Here is a 25,230-nt window from a genome sequence, read left to right as displayed (position 1 = left end):
ATGAATAAATGATTTTTGAATGAAACTTTACAGTAATATAAACTAAACCGCTAGACTACCGAAACCATTGAAATTCAATATTTTATAACAATGTTTATTTTCTATGTGTATCTTTGCCCTATGTTCAGTATAATGAATCAAAAATCACTGGCTTTCTACTTACATGTTATTTATGCCTATTTATTCCTCTAAGGTTCTGCAAGCAGATTGTACACATACAGATATCCTCAAATTAGATATGCTTCATATGGTAATGAAATTACTCAGTGCTGTGACTAAAAACTTATATGTCACAATAATGAGTAATGCATAAGTTATTGCTTATTGTATTACCAACGTTCAGGGAATAGGCTGGCTGCTTGCCATCAGGCAGACTGTATGCTTAACTGTACCATCTTATTTTGTAGAAAAAATACTAGTTACATGTATACAATGTCAACCTTCTAAATCATCAAAATGTAATGTTCAATAAATTATTATTGTTATTGGCAGGTAATAGAAATAATCTTTATTGAAATAAACTTAATATAAACATTTGTGAATAGTCATATTTTTTTTATTCTACCACTAATTTGGAACGCAGACTCATCACAAGAAGAACGAGACTATATAATACAAGAACATATAATATAATAATAATATAATAGAAATAATAATGATGTTCGAAATTCCATTTTTTTTAATTTTGTGAGATTACAAACTGCCAAGTAGCAAATTTGACATAAACAGATGAATAGTTAGAGATACAATAGTACTTGAGTAACAAAATGAATCAGTTATCAGGATAAACTAATTACATTTCTCAATTCACCAAGATAGATGAATTACAAGTGAAATTCTTCTAATTTCTTAGAAGGTCTAATATTTTTGGGGCATACCTTTAAAAGGAAAAGAGGCTCTATCTTGGCCCCGTAGGCAGGAAGGTCACACGACGTTCACTGAGCTCTTGAAGCAGTCAGCGCGGAACGAGCGGCGCATGCGCACGTTCTCTACCACCAGAATACATGCGCGATCGCGTGAACTGTGCTATCTATCGTGCCCGTTACAATAGTGTTTCATAACAGTGCTTGTTTATTTTTTTAATTTGAACGCATTTGGACGTGCCTTCGACAGCCAACGACTCTGCAAGGAGGTTCGTTCTGTTTACCTTACTATTTCGCTCCGTCTCTGTCTTCTATATTGTGGTCTAGTCGATACCATCGATAAATGTACGTTTCGAGTTCGCGGGTTCATTTGCATCATTTTGTAAGCCATTCATTAGCTGTTACGGTTGGTTGCAAGGATTACCTAATGTGTGACCTCGTAGTGGGACAAAAGATGTGTGTATCTAGTTACCTAGTTGTATAAAAAAATAAAAGTGTTCTCGCGTGAGGTAAAGGTTAATTAAATACAATCTTCTTGAAGTAAATAATGACAGAATAAGAGTTGATTTAATTAGGGTTTTCCACAATACCTAATATAATTACACGGTTCAGCGGCGTACAGCCTTGGTCTTCAGGAATAGTAACGGATTGGAAGTGCCATCTGAGTCATGATGTATTTTGTGATATTATTTCTGAAGGTATTTAGGCAATGGTTACCAATCTACATTAAAAGGCTCGACGGTTGTTTTATTATTTAATTATAAGAATCCACTATATTATTTATTACTAGCTGTGCCAGCGGTTTCATCCGTATGAAATTTATAGCCATGTTATTCTGAGGAATAAGCTATATTACTGTAAAGTTTCATCAAAATTAGTTCAGTAATTTTTGCGTGACAAGCAACCATTCATAGTCGCAAACTTTCGCCATTGTAAAATTATTAAGATAGTAAGCATAAATACTTATAATGAATTCCTACATTATTATGTAGATATAATTAAGTATTAAATTTTTTGTATTAATAACAATTTAAATTCATTAGAATAGAAAATAATACAGCCACACGTATCGAAAATTATATAATAACAATAGTAATAACCCAGGACAATTCTTACAGCGCTATTTATCGTCAAGATAAGTAGAAATAGAATATTTACTCTAGCTCTTCTTATTTTTGGACTAGACCATAGATAATATACATAAAAAACACCCTGAACACACATACATACACATGAATAAAAATGTTTGCGACGCACTAGGAATCGAACCCGCTTTCATTAGAGTACAGCGGTGTTCTAAACCGCTACACTATAAAGGCCGTATAATATAAACTTAAAAATTTCAACATAGGTAGGTAATTCTTTATTGCTTGTGTCTACGTCGTAATGAATGACGTGAAAGTTATCTTACTGTTACGAGTACTTACTACGCTACTGTATGTGTATGCTCAGTGTAGATGTAGTGGTTAGATGCTTTGTATATTTTTATTGAGTGTGTACATATTTACCACCAATATTTAAGTTTATTGTTGAAAAACAAGGAGTCTAAACTTATATTAGATATTAGCTTGTACAGACAGACAGATAAAAAATAAATTAAAAAAAATCTAAATGTGTTCTAATTCACTTCTAACATCCCTCTGACTCGGTTTTTAGCATTTTTTTTTACTATCTTGTACAGTACTATATGTATTACAAACATTCGAACTCTACTGTTTTATTATATCCTAGCTGTACATGCGACTTCGTCCGCGTGGAATTTAACTTTATTTTTCTAAAATAAAAGTAGCCTAAGTTACTCCTTATTACATCAGCTACCTGCCAATGAAAGTCCCGTCAAAATCGGTCCAGCCATTTCAGAGATTAACCGGAACAAACAGACAGACAAAAATCGAAAAAAAAAATGATATTTTAGTGTATGATACATACACTAAAATATAATTTTTTTTTCAGAGATTAGCCGGAACAAACAAACAGACAGACAAAAATTGTAAAAAATGTTATTTTAATGTATGTACCGTATTTATATTCATATGCTAGTAGTAAAAAACGATTATTTCAATATTAGAAACAGACCCTCCAATTTTATTTACATGTATATAGATATAGATAATTAATTTTATGGGTTAAGTCAGCAGTGGTATATATATATACATAAGTAATTACTTTTTATCATAAGTTAAAATATAATTATCTACCATGAAAACATTGATTAAACTTATTTCTATTTTACGAGTTAAGTTATCCTGCAAATATTTTTTATACATAGAGGTTCCAAGTTGTCAGTATTTCTTATAATTTCTTATAATTTTAATAGAAATAAAGATCATCCTTTGTTTTTCGTATAATTAACAATCTTACAATAAAGATTACAGCTATTTCTAGAAAGGTCGGTATATAGAGAGTAGGCTCATGTAGATAACTTGGCCCTTTCTAATGTGCGCAATGAACAACCAAGAATGGAATTGCTATATGATCATACAAAACGAATTAATTATAGGTATGTATTATTGTTCGAATCCCTTTTTAGCTATTTTATTTATTAAAGTACTTTAGTTATTGTTTCGTGGTCCTTCGAGCCGGATAACGCATGAATCATATCGCATTCTTAATATTACATTGCATTAAATCAAAATTTTGAAATTTAGGAAAATCAACTTTAAAGCAGAAGCAATAATGTTGACTTCCTAAATTTTGCCAATTGAGACTTACTGTAGTTTATTGTCTGTGTATATCAGTTTAGCTCTAAGTTTGTACTTCTCTGTTATTTACTTGAATAGCGAAAATATTACTCGAGAGTGACTTAGTGTAGTAGTTTACTACGTTGACCATAAGATTCCAAGGATTATGGGTTCAAATATTGCCACCTTTAAAATCGAATCTAAATTTACATTCTTTTTAAAAAGCCGGTTACCGCTAATCATCCGGTGGATCGTCTTGTTTGCTTAAGCTCATTTAAATTATATAAAAATCCTTGTCGATCACTTGAAATATACTCTTAAATTGTTCAGGTCATACTTGATCACAGGTATACTTAACCTTTAAATCACCGACTTTATTTACCTGGGGGCCAAATTAAATAGCATAGGGTCATGCAAAAAGATATAAAAAGGCGTGCAGAAACGATGAAAAGCGCATTGACCCAAATGTAAAAATATGGAGAACTAAGAATATCAAGGAAAAAAGGAGATGAGTTGAAATTTCTGAATAGTGAGATTTTTATACCATGTCTTTGAGGAGGGTGAAGCAGTTCTAAGTCGGTCCGTATTGTTTTTTTTTTGGTCGATTCTAACTAGGTTTTAGCCTAGACAAAATACAGCCAGGGTTAATAATGTGTAGTTTAGAATGTTATCACAGTAAAGCTTTGTTATCACAATTATGGTAAATTAAGTTTAATTATATGTACATTTTATTTGCTCTTTTTTTCCGTTTTTTGTTTATATTGTATTTTTTACATTGCACTGAATAAATATTGATTTTTACATTTCATATCACAATAACTATTATTGTGACAAGGTCTAAAGTTTATTTTATTATTTTAATATATAATATATTATATTATATGAAATCGAACAACTGCATAAGTTTGTTAAAGATAAAATCGCAATTTGTACAATTATGATAATGAAAAAATCTACCGTTTTTATTTTATATTTTAATTTAAATTAAATTCAGTCGGGGTCTAAGTTAATTTTATTGCATATTCTGAGCGTTATATACTCAATTTGTTACTTGCATAGAAATTGCAGGTAGGTTCTACATATTTCTTTCTAATTTGAATTTGGTCGACAGATGTTAAAAAAAAAAATAGGAACGTCGTTTTTTACGAGATTTTATCAGTTACAAATTTTATTCCGACTGATCCAAAATCCAAATCTTTGAAAGTATTTTATTTGTAATGCCGATTTGTTGAGCTTGCGATCGTTAACGTAGAAAGGGCGAGCCGTTAATGGTTTCCTAAGTCATTCAGATGTTTTCCGCGCTCGAGTGGATGGCGCTGCATTCACGAGCTGTCGGCGGAATGCGCCTATTACGAGAGTTCCGCCTTTGGGATGAGCTTGCGCCGCGCCGGCGAGAACATGGCGGGAATCTATGTGACGGTCTGCAAGATGGGATGTAGCGATTACAAATAGATAATCTTTATAATCGTTCAAAAATATTACCTTCAATTCAATCGTCGATTCTTGAAATATAATATTTTTAGATTCTTGATAACGTTATATTCATTTTTATGGAGACTATAATTTTTAACTTAGACAAATTTGTTTATTTACACTTATTCTGTATTCTAACTACGTTGATTTTAGTTAAGGTATCTGATTGAAATGACCTCTGTATAGCGCAATGCAGATATTTAACATAATTTTGGTCGCCCTGGTCGGTCTGGTCGAAATATAATAATAATTAATTTAAAATTATAAATTTGAACATTAAGAAGATTTTGAAGTCAAAGATTTATACCAGTGTATTATGATTTATGAGTGTGTGTGTCAAATATATGGTAGTGTATTTAATGCTTTTTTTTATTGATTTAATGTATTTTATAGGCGTATTTAAAAAAATAATAGTATTCGATATTGTAAATATAAATTATTACATAGAGAATGAATGTGTGCACACACACACACTTATGTGTGCAAAATTTCACACTCCTCCGTCCGTCATAAAAAGGGGTACAAAGTTTTTGCTTCATGTATTTATATAATGATATTAGCAATAGCTAGGTCCCTCCAACATAGATTGTAAAATACATGTTTTTATCGTGTTTAATGAAATTATTATATTATATCTGCATAAAATACGAAAACAAACTTCAGACTAAGTGCTTTACGTGGCCACCTCGGTCTCATAAATTACAACTAGATACAAAACAGCTGCGTGCGGTGAGTTTTGCTTATAGAGTGGAGATATGGCAGTGAAATTACAGGCAGAAGCGATAATATCTTAGTCATTCGAAATGGCAACGGATGAGTGGTAAAACGGTCGTCACATGAGATGCTATTTATATATAAATGACGGTAATCACTTACCATCAGGTGGGTACCATTTGCGAGTTTGTAATTCCAGTTATATAAAGGTTAATTAAGATTAATAATTTCAGTCTAGCTATATTTAAATTCTGATCATTTTGTAATCGCCAGCGCTTGTCACTCGCACCAAAGCCATCGAAGTCCATAAAACCTTTACTAGATATTCCCTCATTATTAACGAAAGAAATTCCAAGAAGAGTGAGCTGTTAACTGGCAAGTAATGAGATTTTAGGCTTCTTTTTTCTTCTCCATGAGACGGTAGCTTTATGATTTGCATAGAGCGATAAACTTGTTTCTGAATTTATTTCGAGCACATAATTACAATTAACATATACCCGTAAGCAAATAAGTATAAAACATGTCGTAATACAATCATAAACAAATCCATACTAAAATTATAAATCCGAAATAACTCTGTCTGTCTGTCTGTCTCGATTTCACATCAAAACTACTGAACCAATTGAAATTAAATTTGGTATACAGATAGTCTAGACCCTGAGAAAGGACATAGGCTACTTATTAATGCAAAAAAAGGGTTGTAAGGGGTAGAAAGGGGGGATAGAAAGACTGTATGGAAGTGTTAAGTTTGATCAAGGTCAGTATTTTACGCGAACTAAATCACGGGTACAGATAGTTATAAATAATTTATATTATCTGTGTATGAATGTATCTGTGCTTGCTTATGGTACTTTAGGGTACAATTTAAGAAATCTTAATACAGTTTAAGTCTCGTCCGTAACCAAAACTAAAAATATCATTTCGGTAATATCTGTTGTACCTATAGTACGATAGTTACAGTTTATAATTACACTAAATTCTTGTAGTTTTTCTACTGACAGAATGTTATACGAATATATTTTAATTATTGGTCAATTCAATAAATCACATATTTTGAATAAGTGTATAGATGTGGTTTGCAGTGACGGTAGCAGTTTTAGCCAACATCTACGAAGAAACTGAATCGAAATATCAATTTATACACACATTGGTAGAAATCGAAAGTATATATAAAGAATAAAGTAGAATTGTCGTAATTTGAAAAACCCAAATTTACACCAGAGTTAAAAACTCTTTAAATAATGAGTTGAAAATCTATTAAATTATATACTTGGTACATAGCAAGCGATTGAATTATTTTTTGAAATAAAATCTAAAAGAATATATTTTTTTTATAAAAACTACACAATACACAATAATATTATACTAGTATTTTATTACAGAATTTACCACTGAGTTTTATTACCTTTTTTTTTTATATAATACTTAATATTTCACATGAAGTAATTATTACACAAAATCCAGTTTGTACAGTCAGCAAAAACAACTTTATTATCATGCGAACGACACTCGATGCATCATTAGCTGGTCGCAGTAACCGAGACGCCCCGTTGAGACCAATCGATTTCTGTCTCGCCTTTTTTGCCATCCGTGTCGCTTTGTGTCGATTACCTTACATCTTTAATTAGGGTTCTGTGACCTTATCAGTAAGATGTCGAAGTTGAAAATGTATATCAGTGAAAATAAAAGCAGATTTCTTATTGGAAATTTTAATTTACCTTTATGTTTTATGGGAATGATTTATAATCTGGCGCATCTCAGGAGAAGTCGAAATAATCGGCATCCATATGTATACATATATTGATGGCTTCGGTTGTCTATCGGTTTAGCAGGATCGATCGCAGGAATCGCAACTATCAGAGGTGAGGCGGTGCTTTACTAAAAACATCGTACTCGCACGCACAGTTAATATTTGTATTGAAGAGTACGATTGTTTGTATTCGTCTAGGTGTTTTCTATGTATATTATGCATTTAATTAAGTTACAACTAAATTTATTAAAAAATATTTCGTCAAATTATAACGTATTCTAAATTAGATACCTAACAGTATGTTTGTAATTCCAATGAAATAAAAAAAATTACATATTATTCACACACGAAGATAATATGTAGATACAATTAGTCATTACGTGAATTCGTCATTTCAATTAGTTTTAAAATAATTAATTTCTTTGTTGTTTTAGTTTATTAGTTTCTTAGCAAATATTTTTCTGTTATTTACGAGTATATGAGCATATGGTATATTACAAATACCTACTAGAGAGTAAAGAGTTCCAATTTAATTGGGACTAAAGTAAATTCATTATATATACCTATATTCCTCATTGCACATCTGTGCATTTATTTCTATTTCTATTTCTATCTAGAAATAGAAATAGGAATAATCTTTATTCAAATAAACTCATTACAAGCACTTTTGAATAGTCACATTTTGATTCTACCACTCATTCAGAATGCAGATTCATCACCAGAAGAATGAGCAAAAACTTGTGTGTTGCTTTTTTGAATAGATGTTTTTTTTTATATAATAATTTCAGTATAACAAGTAAGAGGCATGCGATAATCAACATAGAAGTCGCTACGCACTCATTATAAGTGTAATCAGATAATATTGTCAGTGCTATGGATTTTAAGTTTTTCTATAAAAGCATTACTGTCGTTAACGAATTCTTCAATTTTATAGTAAGCTTTATATAAGCAGGCAGATTTATAACAGACTGGCATTTTGTTGTAAAACCTTTACGCAATTGCCATAAAACGAATTACAAACTTATTGTTATTTTTATTGTTGTTGTTGTTAATATAATTTAGAGACATTATGCGTCAAAAGTTTATCCTTAGAAGAGATCTCTTCCAGTCAACATAAAATAGTGGCATAGGTGGATAACTGGTGTAAAAAATGATAAAACTATTAAACAAAGTACGAATAACAAATTGTACAATCTTTATTCATAATATATAAAACGACCTAAAGGGAATAAGGTCACAATCTAAGCCGATGTAAGTAACGGTGTGTAACAATAATCTTCGCAACGTAAATGGCAGAGGTGCCGGATAAAAAGAACGTTACCAAATTAAATTCGACGTCACGGTACACTGCCCACCCTGCTGTAGATATTTTTAAATAAAATGGACAACAGCTGTGTGTGTATATCTAATATATATACATATATATATTAAGACTGCATACCTCGTATATAAATAGGTATATAATTTTATTTGTTACTTGTATCGGTGAAATGGCTTTTAGATTTTAGTTTTTATGATTATTTATATATTTAGTTGGCTTTACTAAATAATGGTTTCACATATAAAATACAATTATGGGATATTTTAATTACTGATAGATTGATAAATTCATTCTAAATATCTAACTTATAAACACATAGCATACATATAGATGAGAGACAGAAAAAATTCATTGTACAAATAATAAAATGAAGGTGGCTTTATGTGTTGCAAAGATGAAGAGCAACCAACTCAGCAATAAGTTACAGATAAATCTGCAGCGCCGATATTCTGTTGGCTCCTTTAATAAAAAAAAAATTGCTAGTGTAATTAATTAAACTGGTACGTCTAAACTCTAAACTCATAGATATATACTGCATTTTACTTTTAAATAAACTTTTTGAGTGCAATTAAATCGCCTCGGAAGAATAACAATTAAAAAAAAAATTGTGAGTCTCTGTCGCCTGTACGAGAACTATACTTAATTTGAAACTGTGCATAAATTCTAAGAATGTTCCTATGACAGCTTTAAGATGTGGTTATCGGCAATGCAGGAGATTGGACGTTTAGCTTGGCCTCAAGCTGTCATGGCGGAGCGGAGGTTGAAACAAAGCCGTAACCCGAGGCAACTGTAGGCAAGTTATCATCCCCATCGAAGTACTCTGGCAAATAATACGATGCAGTTTAATGGCTCTGTATAAGGTATAACGCAATAGACAACTTAAACTGCACGAATTTTTTTTTAATAACAAGAACAGGAAAATTGTTATAAAAAAACATAAATTACATTTTATTATGTAGTGAAAAACTTTCTATATAATTGAGGAAGATATATATACTTATACTTTTTAGGAATGGTATTTGTAACATAAAGTATTGTAGGAGGTACCCTTATTCATAAAAATTCCAAATCAAACTATTCTTATCTATTAAAGGGTTTTTTTTAATGGATGATATATAATGGAATGGTATACCCGCCTGCGCTAACGGTTTACGCTGGCGGGGCACCAGTGGACGATGATAAGATGAACATGAAGTCAGATCAGTTAGCCCAACGTGACAAATTCACCGGGAATTTATCATGGTTTCCGCGTGGAGGTAACCTGACATGGTATATTGCTAGCAATGGGATCATCAGTACACATTACCAACAATCCCCTGCCTATTAAAGGGTTTGTTTTTTTAATTAAAAACTTATTTGGAAACAGTTTAATTTCATCTTCGCATTTTATATACGGGGTTGTTTTTTTCTAAACCGCGTGCTCGATTTACATATTTTTAAACACAATTATAGAATGTGGCACATGAGTCTGTTATATACAGCCGATTTAGGCAATTCGACACCATTACAAGAGAGCAACACTTGTGTACACATAGCGAAACATATCTGATATGGAACTTGTCTTTCCCGTAAGCGTCTCGCTGCCATAATAAAATAAAATATATATATTTTAAGAAAGCAGTAGAGAGAGCGATGACCGACGATTAGCAGTGGCTTTTTTTATGGATAGACGACGCAACACACAGGATGTCGGTACGTGACTTATTTACCAGGTTCAATACCTTTCCTTACTAGGTAAACTATGTATTTATGGACTAAAAATAAAATTATTCTCAATTATTTTACACTATGTTGGTTCGCGACTTCGTGTTGTTCTTTTATAGATAACATATTTACGGTGCCAACGTCATCTTTTACATTAATTAATTATTTCACCCAATTGAGTGGTCTTTTTCTCAGATTCTTAGTCAATATGATGACACTTATTTAACAATTCTAATTCCGCGAAACTTCCGCCTTAATTTCTTCAGCCGTTTGTACGTGAAATCTGAAAATACAAAGAAACAGTTTTCGTGTCATAACAATGTAGGTATACACAGTATAGAAAATATTATTTTACAGATATACGAACAGACAGTATTATACCATGTAAAGATAGACACAGCTAAAGGTAATTTACCTATATGGGTAAACGGTTAAAAAATCGAATGTGATAATTCATTTACAACTGTTCTTCGAATTTTGCCCGATATCAAAAAGACACTAGTTTTAAAGTCAAACTGCATACTTATTTTCTGCTTTAAGTGACGGGATATCTTAGCGAAAAGTGAACTTAGTGCAGCACTTATATTAATATTTAAACTATAAGAAGGCACTTCAGTGGCGGACAAAACTATCTTTGATCATAGAAAATATTATCCCATTCAGTTTTACTATCCATGTAAGCAGTAACATTCCAGTTTTATTGTACTTTGGTTTCGCAAAATGGAGATGTAGTCCGCGCTCGTAAAACTCTAGTGCTCGTAATTTTATTTTGCAAAAATAAAACATACAGCTTATTTGTTTTTTAACGGATGCCAGAAAAGGACGAGGTTTTAAATTCGACTGTATCTTTTTCTGATAAGTCTGCGTTCCGAATGAGTGGTAGAATAAAAAAAATATATGGGTATTCAAAAGTGCTTATAATAAGTTTATTATAATAATATTTTTTCTATTTCTCTTTTTTAATATGTGTAACTTTAGAACTTTATTTTTAAAAACCGACTAGTAAATTTTGAGGTACCATTAATGAGATAGAAGATTTTTTTTCGTGGATTGAACTTGTATACTTATTGTATTATTTACTAGCGATCCACTCGGATCTTTTGTGTGAGTGCAATTATAGTAGAGATGTCAAATTTTGTTTTAATTTAAATATTTAATACAGCTTAATGATAACTTTTTTATGTAAATGGAAGAACAAACAAGCAGACATGCTGGGAACTGGCTGCAATCGCTTATATATCCTTCTTTCCTTTTATTATTTTTATTTCATGTTATTTGCTTTAATGCACCACCTACTAATCTCTATTTGCCTTATGGTCGACTGGGAGAAAATGCTTTATGGTATTAATTCCGTCATATGCACCTTTATTTTTGTATTTCTGCATCAAAGTTTTAATAAAAATATATATACATAAATAGTACATGATCGTCATATGACGCTCGTCGAGCTCCTAATGTATTGTCGTTCTGGAAGACGAAGGCGTTCTACCTAATCTATAATTTCACTGAAAGAAAAGTATTTTATAAATGAAAGAATTTTTCTTAAGCGGTTATACAAGTAGGTATATTTCTTTAGTTTATTCATTAGAAACAAAAAATGTAATAAATCCTCTTTATAATATCAGTTTAGACAGATACGTCTTGTTTCTTTGAATATCAATTTTACACGGTTTCAAAGTTTGCCAACAAAAAATTAAATACCTACTGACAAATATTCAATTTTGTGAAGACCTTGTCGAATTACAAGTGAATAATATACACACGAATTTAGACACATCCGAGTTGTTTGTGTGTTCGTCTCGCTCACGACAATTTTATAGATTTGCTATTAATCGTGTGGTCATGTAGTCGGTTTGTCGCAAGGCCTTGCCCAGCCGGTTGGCATTTGCAGCAATGACGTCATGTAGGTAGTGGGTGACTCAAGTATTCTCTGGCTCGCTGCCCACAAAGACAAAGTGTTTCAATGTCCTTCGTCAAGTAATAGGTTCTATTTGTTTATTTCAACAAACCTTGTTAGTATGTTTTGTGCTAACTTTGACGTGTAAAATATTTTGGCGCTAAAATTTGAAATTAGACTGTTTGAAAATTTGGTTTACTTTTTTTATCTATATATATCATAGTATAGATGTGTTTTAATGTTTTTTTTTTATTTTTCTTTTCGGTAATCTAGCCATACAATAAATTGCAATCCTGTTTGTATTAATTTGGAAGTTTATTTACGTTTATTATTATTATGTACATATTTACAAAAGAATATAATTAAGTATTTCTGTTAGTTGTATACAAATTCTATTTAGTTTGAGACTAGATGTCCATTTTATTTATTTATTAGGTTTATCTTAGCTGGCATGAAAAACATTTTAGTGCCATGTTACGAATGTTCAAAATTGGAATTTCAGAAAAGGCTAATATATAAGAATAATGGCTATTGTTCTGAAAAGTAAGAAAAAAGGTTCAATGTTCGGGCTTCTTGATATACATAATTTTTTAATTACACGATACGTATCTGATAGATATGCGATTGTTCGATGATAGAGATGACTTTGCAGGTTCTTTATTCTCATTATTACGAAGCTTATTTCTGACTTGTTCGATCTTGCGATAACTTTTAGTAGCGCGATCTTAACATAGCGACAGCCCTACTGGATGACCATAGAGAATAGCCGCCGATAGCTATTTTTCTATTGTGTCTTATTCAAATAGCTTTGGTCATTTTTTACACCTTTTAAGAAGAATTTTATATTGTTTAGTATACCTCTATGGTAGAAATGACCCGGTTTGCGGGTAACCTTAAAAATAAAGTACTTAACTACTATAGTTTGGTCAGGGAATGTTATGCTAACAAAAATGTGAATAATTTCCTATCTTTGATTTAAGTTATGGCTTTTGTTATTTGATTTTCTACTAAAGCATCTGAAACTGTCACATATTTTGACACTTGGTTTTGGTTTCAATTGTAAGAGTTATTTTCATTCGGACATTGCTGTTGTTCTGCGTGTCAATTAATAAAAAAAAGTTTATTGTTTTGATACAGGAGTATATATGAGGATTTTAGTCAAGGATTAGATTTCTTCATGGCTGAATATGAAACACTGCTCCACTACTTAACCAGTGAATATGACGCAGTCTTGTTACAAGTTTTATTTAAACATCAGTTTAGTAGCGACATGTTCAAGTTTCATACAAATTAAGATAACTACATACCTACTAACTCTGAAGTGACCGTGAGCCATTATTAACTAAAATCCAATTAAAATTTATTTTCAAAAGTACATAGCGTATAAATGAAACAAAAGATAATAAAGAACGAATTCTCTTAAGGTACACCGCGTATGATAATGTTAAATTATTTTTTACTCTCGCAAACAACTGTGACAATGCAAAAAGAAGTGTACGGCTGGCCGCACGCCGCCACGCCGCCACGCAGCAAATACTATTGTATTAAAACGATAAACCGTCGCTAAAAGAAAAAAACAACGCGCGTAGTTCTAGTTATAGGCTCTCGCTTCGAACTGCTAACAAAGCTATTCAGAGGTCCTATATCAAGATATCTCCACGAGATCTAGGGACCTGTCGCAGTGAATAGCTATAATTTGATGGAATATAAATGTACCTAAGTCAGGTTTAGGGCTGCTATTCAGTTTGAGTTTCCTCGAATTTGTCCTAGTTTAGGCGACTTTAGAAAAAAAGAGTTGTTCGGATTTATTTTTCGATTGGGAAAATTAAGAGGGGAAAAGGAAGAAACTGAAACAGTTATCTTAAGAGGGGAAAAGGAAGAAATAAAACTGCTTAGTTGGTTGATTTCTTTTTTTGCAAATACTACTAAATTAATTTAAAAAATTAAACCTAAATCATGATAATCAATCAATCGTGATAATCTGGTATTTAATTATTAGTCTGTTATTTCATTTAAAAAAGTAGTTCGAAATAGGAGATTTGTCTATGGTTTAAAAAGCATAAAACTGCTTCTGCCCAGTTTTATGCAACGTTAAATGTGGTGATACAAAAAGGACAGCAGTGCAGTTAAAAAGTATTGATAGGGTTCTGTAGCTTTACCTGATTGTTTATTAATATCCCTGGACGTCTACACAGCGCTATCTAGTCCCAAGCTAAGCAGAACTTGCTATAGGCACTAGACAACTGATAGACATAGGGGGGGGATTGGATTGTTAGTAATGTGGACTTATGACCCCATTACTAGCAATGTACCATGTCAGGTTGACCTCCAAGCGGTTCCCCCTGGAAACCATCGTGATAAATTCCCCGTGAATTTGTCACGATGGGCCAAGTGACCTGACCTGACCTCATGCTCATCTTATCATCGTCCACTGGTGCCCCGCCAGGGTAAACCGTTAGCGCAGGCGAGAGCACCATTCCATTATCGTCCATGAAAAAAAAACTGTTAGACATACATTTATTTCATCTAGTAACAATTTTTATGTAGTTTTTGACTAGTCTAAGTGATGTATGATAATGCACACGGATTTATAGTATAGAATATTCCGTCATCATCAAATAGAGCATTTTGGAAATGATAAAATTAAAATAAATTGGAATTATTTGTTAATTTTACTTAATAGGAACAAGGATTTGTAGAAAATATGTGTCAATCAGTATTGTATATCTTATTAAGTAAAATAAAAGTTAAACATAAATTCCAAAATTATGATAGCAAAGAGATAATGTAATTTACGGTTTGGTTTTTCTTTGGGGAACCCCAAAATGGCGGACGGGCGTATCGAACCTGTAAATAAACTTCGATATAATCTTATAGGGCACATAAACGTAAATAAGAGTCTCGATGGGAGCCCCGAGGACTATTAGGTGGAGATGTTCGAATTACCTACACGTTTTGTTACTTTGAATATACCGGTGGAATGTTAATATTCCATAATCTTATTTTACTTTATATTTTTTATATCAAACAAAATTGTTACTTTGTGCTATATTGATCAAGTTATCACTACGTTTTTAGCTGCGCATACATTGTGTGCCACCGTTCTAAATTTGAATTGAAGTAATTATGTTTTTTTTTAAATAGATGTGACTTCAGGTTAAGATAATACAATTAATCTGCTTACTAGGGCACACATATAGGATAGACACTCATATAGAAGATGAACATCACAAAATATCACGTCTTCTTGTGACGACTGTATTACTTACCTACGTTGTAAATTCAGTGCCATATTTCACTTTTCAACTGATACACAGCTTTGCAGCTGTTTGGGAATAGGTGGGATAGAGCGACGCAGATAAATTTATACAAAGTGTACCACTGTTATGAGGACAGTAAACTCGGAAACCACTGCATCTGTGCATCAATTTGATAAGTCTTTCGTTGTTTTTTATTTACATGAAGTGTGCCACAGCGTTATTATAAATACATTTTATATAGTTTATAATGAATTAGATTATATCACCAATTAGATATACTCATAACTTGAACTAGTTAGCTAGTTACAATATATAAAGAAATTGATACTTTTGCTACAAGCAAATGAAAATATCAAATACGTCTTGCAGTTATCAGAAAAATATTTCAATTTACATTCCTCAGAAATCCGAATTAAATATTAAAGAGAAATCACATATAAGTTAGATATAGTTAGATAGGACTAAAATGGCTAATATAAAATGATTTTATTAAACGATGCGGAGCGCGGCGACGGTTGTTCTTCATGAAGTATTAAGTTGGTATCTTTTTAATTAGACCTATGGCTTCCCAGCTCGTTACTATGAAACTTTGTTGGCATGTACACTTGAAAGAGGCTGTCGTAGACTATACCTATTTAAATATAAGCTAATTAGGCAAACATTGTACTGCCATATAAATTATTTCTAGATAGACCACTCTTATCACCGAAGGATATAAAATAGCCCACAACCTTATTGCTAAGGGAGAAAGGGGATTGTTAGTGATGTGTACCTACTAATAACCTCATTACTAACAATGTACCATTACAGGTCTACCTCCCCGCAGTATCATCATGTAAAATTACTGTTTAATTTGTCACCATGGGCTAACTGACCTGACCTAACATGACATCCTCATCCTCCACTGTTGACCCGCCAGCGTATACCGTCAGCGAAGGCACGAACCCCATTCCATTCTCATCGATAATAAAAATCCCATTGCTAGCAATGCACAATTACAAATTGACCTCCACGTGGTTAAATAATAGATTATGTAGGTATAGTAGTAGTAGGTACCTATATTATGTCCGTAAAATAAACATCAAGTGTACCTAAGTATTTTGTAAATGAAAAAAAAAAACAAGAAAAACTGTAAAACTTGTAAATGTATTTTTATTTATATATGCATCGACGATGCACCCAACCGGTGCCTGGGTGCATCGCTATGCAGACCTTTATAGTGTCATAGTGAAAGCAGGAAGCGATTATGCAAGCAAGTATCATCGGCGCAATTACGTTTGCGTGTCTGTTGGTCCATAGTGTCGTTGTACGCTCCCATTGTATCCAAATTAAGTGTGTTTATAATAATAATGGAATTAGTATGCTAGTAATTATTTACTATTACTGTCAGAGGGCGGAGTGAAGTCTTTGGACTTAACAGGTAGGTAATAGCGTGTACACTAGACTTATAATTATGTACACGTTTTGTAATTTAGTGTAAAAAGGTCAATGTATTTAAATTATATGGTCACAGCCCACATTGGTAGTATGACCATATAAAAGCTACCGTAGGTGGTTTGAGTAGGAAGGTCTTCGATAAATATGGAATCGATATTACAGTAGGCTTTACTTTCGTATATATCAAATAATGTGAACCAAGAATTAATTTTGTTCAGCTCTATAAGAATTTTGCAATTGTCTCCTGCTTTGCTACTGAATTCTATCTAATTCTAAACTAAAGAGTCTAAATATCTTAGGTTCCAATATAACTCATTATTTGTAACTGTGATAATATTTTGACCTTAGCCATTGACAATGATTTGAAAAACCATTATCTTAAAAACCCGTACATATATTAGTTCGGGTATTTAAAATACTGTTTTTTCTATAATAAATATTTTTAAGTAATAACAAGAAACTAAGATAATAAAAAAACACTTAATAAAATAGAACGTTTAGTAAAATTTTTATAATGTATATTATAATTTTATTAAGTTTATATTTTTACAATTTTATACTATTTATACGTAACATACATTTATAGCGAGTTAATTTTTTTATTTAAAAAAAATAAAATTATGTTCAGTGTTCTATGCTGTCACGGCTATTCTAGTAAATTTCGTAATACGGAACGTAAACACTAAGATGGCGTACATCAAAAAAGTCGTGTCAATGTCAAATCGAGTGTTTTGAATGTCAGTTGTCAAAGTCAAAACGTACAGCAAGTGGTTAGGGAACACGTCAGTAATCCAATATTTTGTATTTTTAATATTAAATGTCTACGAAAACGATTAATTACTATTTTAACTTCCGAGATAACCGTAAGAACTCCATTGTTCTAAGTCATATTACTATTATAGCGTGTGGAAATTAAGATTATTACCTACTAAATATTAGATTGCTTCCTGTGTTGGTTCTGCTTTCGTGTTGTGATTCCGTATAAATTATCCGAAAAATATGTATTTATGAATTAAGTACTGTTTTATATATGTATATTTACTTAAGCAATGGTATTTCAGGTATGTAACAACATGTTAAATGAAAATAAATTAGTATTACACATTATCATTGCGATGAGCGCGTTCTCTGCAATTCTGTGTGATATACAGCCGCCGGTAATTAATCCAAGCATACTAACGCCGTCGAAAAGCCTCGGAGAGTGTCAGGCTTGTAGAATATTCATTGAATCTTTCAAGAACGGTCTGGAGCGGACCTCCAGAGGTCAGTATGAGGGCGGCGACGCGGCTTGGGAAGAGGAAAAGCTAAAAAAGTCATACAAGCGCAGTGAGATGCGTCTCATTGATATACAAGATGGTATTTGTAAGGAGTCAAAGCAGGCTATTCATTGTCACCACATGGCCGAAAAAGCTGAAGAATATATTGAGGCATGGTGGTCACAAAATCCAGATGAGTCTGAGGACTTGTACATTTATATTTGTATAGAAAAATTGAAGGTATGTTGTCCTAAATTCCACTATGGTAAGGACTGTGCTCCATGTCGAGGTGACCATGAGAAATTGTGCAGTGGTAATGGAAAATGTAGGGGTGATGGTACACGGAAGGGAAATGGGACATGTCTATGTGATATAGGCTATGCAGGTGACGAATGTAATCAATGTTCTTCTGGTTATTACCTATCACACAAAGATGATAGTCAGATAGTGTGCTCATTATGCCACAAAGCATGTATGGGTGGCTGTCGTGACGGTACGCACAAAGATTGCGTAGCCTGCAAACCTGGCTACATACAGGACTCAGAAGAAGGTTGTAAAGACGTCAATGAATGTGACGAGCCATACAAATGTGCGAAGAACCAATTCTGTCTCAACTCTATTGGATCATTTATATGTATGAATTGTGATCGGTCATGCTATGGTTGCCACGGAGATGGACCAGATATGTGCAAGCAATGTGCGAAAGGCTATGCCAAAAATCAAGGGTTGTGTATAGTAGAACGCAATGATGAAGATTTAAATCAAGATCTAACTTCAACACGGTAATAATATAGTTTGCTTAATCTTTTTAATTTAGTGTTGTTATTTTGTGTTTAATCACCATCATTTCTTACAGAGGTGAAGAGCTGTAACTTCCTGTTTAAAATGCTGGTTATGATTTAGGTAAACCAATATTTTGTTACTGGTGGCTGGGTTTTTATTATTTGTGTATTATTATTTACATTTCAAATATGTGCATTTACTATGTATATATCTATATATATATATAAAAATTGGCCATCACCTATGTCTGGAATAGTCTGAAACAACTCAATACCCAGTTAAATTAATTTGATTCAATTTAAAAGATAGGATAGTTTTTGTTGTCCTCAAACAAAGAAGCACAGCAACACGTGGCCTGATTCAATTTAAAAGACAGCATAGTTTTTATTGTCCTCGATATTATAAACAATGAAGCACAGCAAACTGTGGCCAGGTTACACCAACACAAACAAATTGGTGCAAGAGAAGAAAAACATGGAATTAAACACTATATCAACTAGCATTGCTATTTAGTAATAGTACAAGTACTAAATAGCAAAAGTACTAAATAGCAAAATTACTAAATAGTTAAATATATTTATTTACTTATTATTTATATTTATTTGTAAATTGGGCCTGCTTATAGATACGGGTCTGCACTGTACTGCACTTGAGGAATGAAGTAAATCAATGATAATGATTGATTTAATTTGTTCCTCAAGTAACTATTATTTATTTTTTATTTTAGGAAGATTAATGTTATTATTTTACTCTTATAAATTAAATTTAAAATACTTTAAACCCTCATAAATGTAATAAAATTAGACTTCACCTGTTTCTTTTGTAATTAGAATGGCATCTGCTGGTAATGCCTGGTCTATATATACAGGAAAGTTATCACAAACATCATGTAACACCCATATAATCACTTATCTCGCCCCTTCAACTGAAATACAGCAAACAAACCAACTGAAATAGGTGAGACAGAGGTACCTTATGAAGGCAATTGCAAGGAAAAATCTATGTCCATTTGATTTTAAAAATTCCTTATAATTAAACTTGCATGTATCTGTTTAAGCTGCATCTGTAGTAGTTAAATATATCTATATAAAAGAACTGTTGTTCTTTTTCCTGGTCCTGGTTTCTTCTTGGCTGTATTTGCATTCTGAATGGGCGGTAGTATTAAAAAGTGCTTATGTAATTTGTATTACATTATTTCAATGCTATATATATGTATAAACATACTTCCTTTATACTTGCCTTTTTACCTTGATATGATTATGAATCATTACACTATTAACAAAATTCAATTTATTTAAAATTTCATATCAAGATATTGTATTTATATGTATTTATGAAGTAATATAACACTGTCTTTTTTTTGCTATGCGTCCTGTTTGCTTTTTAAATATTATTCTAATACATAAATTATATTTTAAGGTTCATGACGTATGTGGGCCTCCTCATTGCTACCGGAATATTACTGCCAAATTCTACCTCATTGGGAAGTTTAGTAGGCGCGATGGTCCTATCCTACATCGTCGGCGCAGAGTACTATTGTATGATAAATGGCCACAGAGGTCTGGTAGATCTAAAGGACTTTGATTTAATACAATATTTCCGTACATAGAAGTGATTGTGACAACCTTAGTGGTGTAACTGCTCAGCACACTGCCTTATTTTTCGATGGTTGTAGGTTCGATCCCTGCATTCAAACATTTGTATTCCTGAGTATGTTTGTTCGTATTTGTCTGAGTGTTTTTATACAAGTGCGCTGTGTGATAGGTCTAAGGCTATTATTTATGTATTTGAATACCAACAGTTGTATGTATGTGAATTATAAAGGTAATTGTTAATTTTTTATGTGATATTTTCTTGGCAAGTTATTATTTGTGTGATATTAAGATACAAACATGTCTCAATGTGCATTATTATAATTTATACTTTAACAGTTTTATACCGGTTGAAATGTGAAGTCTCTAATAAATCTATTTTTATATTAGTGTTCTGTCTTTTTTCAAATTGGGGGCCATTCATAAATTACTCCACACCGATATCAGTCATTATTATATAAATGGAGAAGGATATTTTAGGAGGACGTGAAGAGTCATAAAGTATATTTTAAAAATCATGAAATCTAGGACTCACTAACCCTCTCCTGGACAATGGGAGCAGTCACATTGTTCGGGTAAAAAAATTAGAGAGTCCTATCCTCCTAGAAGGGATGAGTATCGTAGATTTCATGACTTTTACTTTATTTTATATATTTTTTTACTTTTAACTTGTAGACTCCTATTATCGTCTTAGCAGGTACTACCCGTATTATGTGATTTTGTGACTCCTCCAATCTTTCTAGGAGGGCAATACAGTGTCGTAGATTTTATGATTTTTACACGAATTTCGTGACTCCTCCGATCCTCGTAAGAGGGGGTTAGAGTGTCATAGATTTTATGATTTTTACACGAACTTTTTTACTCTTCCTACCCTCCTAGGAGGTGGTTAGAGGATGGTAAATTCATGATTTTTACATGAACTTTTATATTCTTCCCACCCTCCTTCAACTAGTGAGGTAGTTTATGGATGATCCCTTGAGAAGTTATTCGCAAAGAATGAGAAGAAACACCTCAGTAGTTATAATAGGTTTATTAGACAATTGACTAATAGATGAATAAGAACGTAGTTTTGTATACTGATGAATACAAATGTGCTAGAACTCTTGTGTTAATAAGTTTGTATAAGGGTTGGTCGTAAAGGGTGTGCGAAGCCAGTGGTATTATTCAAGATTCATTTTTTTATGTAGTTTATGTACAGTAAAAAAAATGTAATATTTAATTTATCATTTATTGATTCAAATTCAAATTAAAAATTAAGAAATCATTTATTCATGTAGGACATTTTCGTCGCTTATGATAATAGGACGTATAATTTTTTGTATTATATTTTTTTCGCTACCGTCCAGTTCAGTTTACAGATTCATTTGAGAAGAACTGGCAAGAAATTCAATGGATTATTTACTTTTTTTTTAATCCAGTTTATTTATTTATCTGTATGGCAATCAGGTAATGTATTGCCATTCCAAAGGGCTAAGATGTCATGCGTCTTATCCTGTACAGCTATCTATCTGTATCATAAACAACTGTCTCAAACGCGCAGGGTGTAAATTAAAAATAATTATTAAAACCTTTATAGAAACTGAGCGGTCACGTGATCAATATAGTATGGAAGCTGCTAATCACATTAGATTTCCATTTTATTTTTTGTGAAAGCTATTCAGTGTTTATAATACTCTAACGGTTGGCTTCGTATACTCTTTACCGCTGAGCCTGTATAAAAACCACTTAATAATTAAGAATAGTTCATAGTACATAGTATAAGATAAACGGAAGGGGGAGGGATTGATAGTAATGGGGTCCAGCGGCCCAATTGCTAACAATGTACCCTATCAGATCGACCTCCACGCGGTTCCCCCTATGAACCATCGTCGTTAATTCCTGATGAATGGGCTAACTTGGCTGAATTCTCACCTCATCATCTTCCACTAGTTCCCCGTCGCCGTATATTAGCGCAGGCGGGTTCACCATACCATTATCATCCACAAAATAAATATGTATAAGCAGATCTATAAAGAAGATGAGACTTGGCATTAACTTCTACCAAGTTGCCTCTCCCTTGTATATCTGACAACGAAATGGACTGTAGAATGCTTGTATTATGACATTAATTAAATTAGGATTAAGGTCCAAAGCCTCTAAATAGAGATGCATTAAAACAGAGAGTGGATTAGGATAAGTCGTGTTGTGTTAGATTATTCAGGCCTGGATCTACTTGTATCATTTTGGTATGAAGCTGTTCATACATTTTTATATGCATATGCATGCATACATAATAGGTTGTATGGATTAATTTTGGAGGTATCATCCTCTTAAACAGGCCCGTATTCAAAACAAATTAATTTCTGTAAAAAAAATGTGTATGCACGGACTATTTTACATTCAAAACAAATTATTTTCTGTAAAAATTGTTAAAAACGGACTATTCTTAGCCGATTCCTAAAAAAGGAGTACGTTCTCAATTCGACGGACGTGTTTGTACCTTCTTTATTTCCTTTTTTTTGTATGAAATCTAGAGATATAGAAATTTGACTAAGTTCAGATTAGTAGTTTTTGAGTTATTCTTAATAATATGTGTGTATTGGTTTCTGCGTGGCCTGAATACGGTATGGTGTTAAAACTATTAAATGGTAGCATACATTTAATTTATTAGTTCTCACGAAAAAGTGGCCATCACAAAACGGTGTTTATTTTTTTAAAGGTTTCATAAACAAAATATAATGCTAAGTAATAAATGTGAAATGATTCTTTTATTACGCTATCACGTATTACTGCTCAACTTTTTGTCAAAAATAGTACTTACATATTGCACGCTTAACAATTTAATTGTATTTACTTCCAAATTTTTATTAATTCGACTTTTTAAAATAAAACTTTAGAGTCGATTTTCATAAATTTGTAGTTCTTGATTTAATACAGTATGTTAAGGGAGCGACATATGGAATGGATTAGGCTGCTGAATTTCACAAATGGGCGACTGACCGTGACCGTTCCTACTGTACCTACTTACTTTTAAGATAAATGCAATAAAGAAACAATATTACCAAATATAATTGTTAATATTAAAATTAAGAATATGTCTTATATTTTTCTTTTTAGAAATATTTTTACTTGCTTGCACGGGCCATTTGAGGTTCGTCACCGTGGTATATTAAATTCGGGGCATATAGTTGAGCAAACTTGGATTAGAACAACACCCGTCTTTAACTGTACGCTCTTCACGCGCGAATCAACATGAAACAATAAGCATGTAAATGTACACAAAGAGAACGAGAAAGACCCACGCGCCGCGCCGCCAGCTCGCGTCCCGCGTCCTCCAATCGTGCGTGCTTTAGCGCCTTTTTATAGTAATCAATTATATTTGCAAAATGGCGGACATCTGTCTATGCAGCAAAAAGATAATTATAGAGTTATAGATAATTTATAAATCTTTAACGTGTTTTTGAAAAATAATCTGTGGTTTTTTTGCCACAAATAATGAAATATTTGAAATGACATGAATCATACGCAAAAACGCGCGAAAGAGTGAACAACAAACAGTTATGTAATCTTTCATGATACCACGCGCTGGTTTTCCCACGCGCTCCTGATCGCGCGTGAAAGAACGTGTATAAAGTTAGCTAAGGATTATTGTATATTAGAAGATAACTTCTATCCCTGTCTTGCAGATATAGAGAGTCATATTGTAAATTACGTCACACGAATTCAATAATTTTTCGACTCCATCCCCGTTCTTAGCCCGTCAGAGGCTCGAATTTTTGACTTTCAATCTTCCCTTACGTGACGTCACATAATTTACAAATACTAGTAAACCACTAGAGATATTTTTGAGCTTCAAATGTTCGTGTTTTTATACTTAGATATATTATATTTTAAAATGTGAAATCATGAAAAAAATGGCCTCTCCGCAACGTGTGACGTAACTTATGGATGCGACGTAGTCATGGGTAGAAGTTAGTCTATTGTAATTATTGTTACTTTATACTTTACTCGAGGTTTTATTAAATGTAAAATATACAGCCATATTTACGAGAGTAACATATTTGTATGAAGTATAATAAAATAGATAATTGTGTTCTAAAAGCATAGCAAATTTTAATAATTAATGCACTCGTACCTATTATAAGTATAATTAGCATGTAAGTGAAAGTGAGATTTTATGCTTGTACGTGCATTGCAATTGTATTATTTTCATTTGAAATTAATAGAGTAGATAAACTTTTACTTTTTATTAATATTTATTTATTTATTAACTTAAATATTATTAATCTAGTCAAATTCACAACCGTTTACAATGTATATTATGTACTAACAAAAGATATATTTAAGAATTTATATTTGTTATTTAATATTATTGTACGAGTTTAGTTTGTAACTAGTTGGCGCCATATGACATGTCTACAACTATTTATTTATTTATAAATTGTAAAAATATTAGTTTTCATAAATCTCTAGATAAATATAACATAATGTGATGACTAAGTGAAATTACGCAACATTAA

The 25,230-nt window shown here is 32.1% G+C and overlaps 2 protein-coding genes across 3 annotated transcripts in view; both read left to right on the top strand.

Annotated features, from left to right (window-relative positions):
- Window positions 1-944: 944 nt before the first annotated feature.
- Window positions 945-25,230, top strand: part of LOC131850371 (uncharacterized) — a 116,207-nt gene continuing 91,921 nt past the window's right edge. Inside the window, exon 1 of the mRNA XM_059200589.1 lies at window positions 945-1,132. The gene's annotated coding sequence lies outside the window, so the exon portion shown is untranslated. The remainder of the gene's footprint in view (window positions 1,133-25,230) is intronic.
- Window positions 17,869-21,217, top strand: LOC131850369 (cysteine-rich with EGF-like domain protein 2). Of its 2 annotated transcripts, XM_059200588.1 has the most exons (4): window positions 17,869-17,963; window positions 18,162-19,138; window positions 19,213-19,259; window positions 20,559-20,647. In XM_059200588.1, the coding sequence occupies exons 2-3, from the start codon at window positions 18,174-18,176 to the stop codon at window positions 19,226-19,228; spliced, it is 981 nt and encodes a 326-aa protein (XP_059056571.1). In that variant the 5' UTR covers window positions 17,869-17,963; window positions 18,162-18,173; the 3' UTR covers window positions 19,229-19,259; window positions 20,559-20,647. The 2 variants fall into 2 exon arrangements, with proteins under 2 accessions (XP_059056571.1, XP_059056570.1); XM_059200587.1 differs by lacking the exon at window positions 19,213-19,259 and having other exon boundaries at window positions 20,559-21,217.

This window comes from Achroia grisella, unplaced genomic scaffold (assembly GCF_030625045.1).
Source record: "Achroia grisella isolate CSIRO2021 unplaced genomic scaffold, CSIRO_AGI_Agris_v1 utg754, whole genome shotgun sequence".
Taxonomy (NCBI): Eukaryota; Metazoa; Arthropoda; class Insecta; order Lepidoptera; family Pyralidae; genus Achroia; species Achroia grisella.
This window is presented reverse-complemented; position numbering and strand designations above follow the sequence as displayed.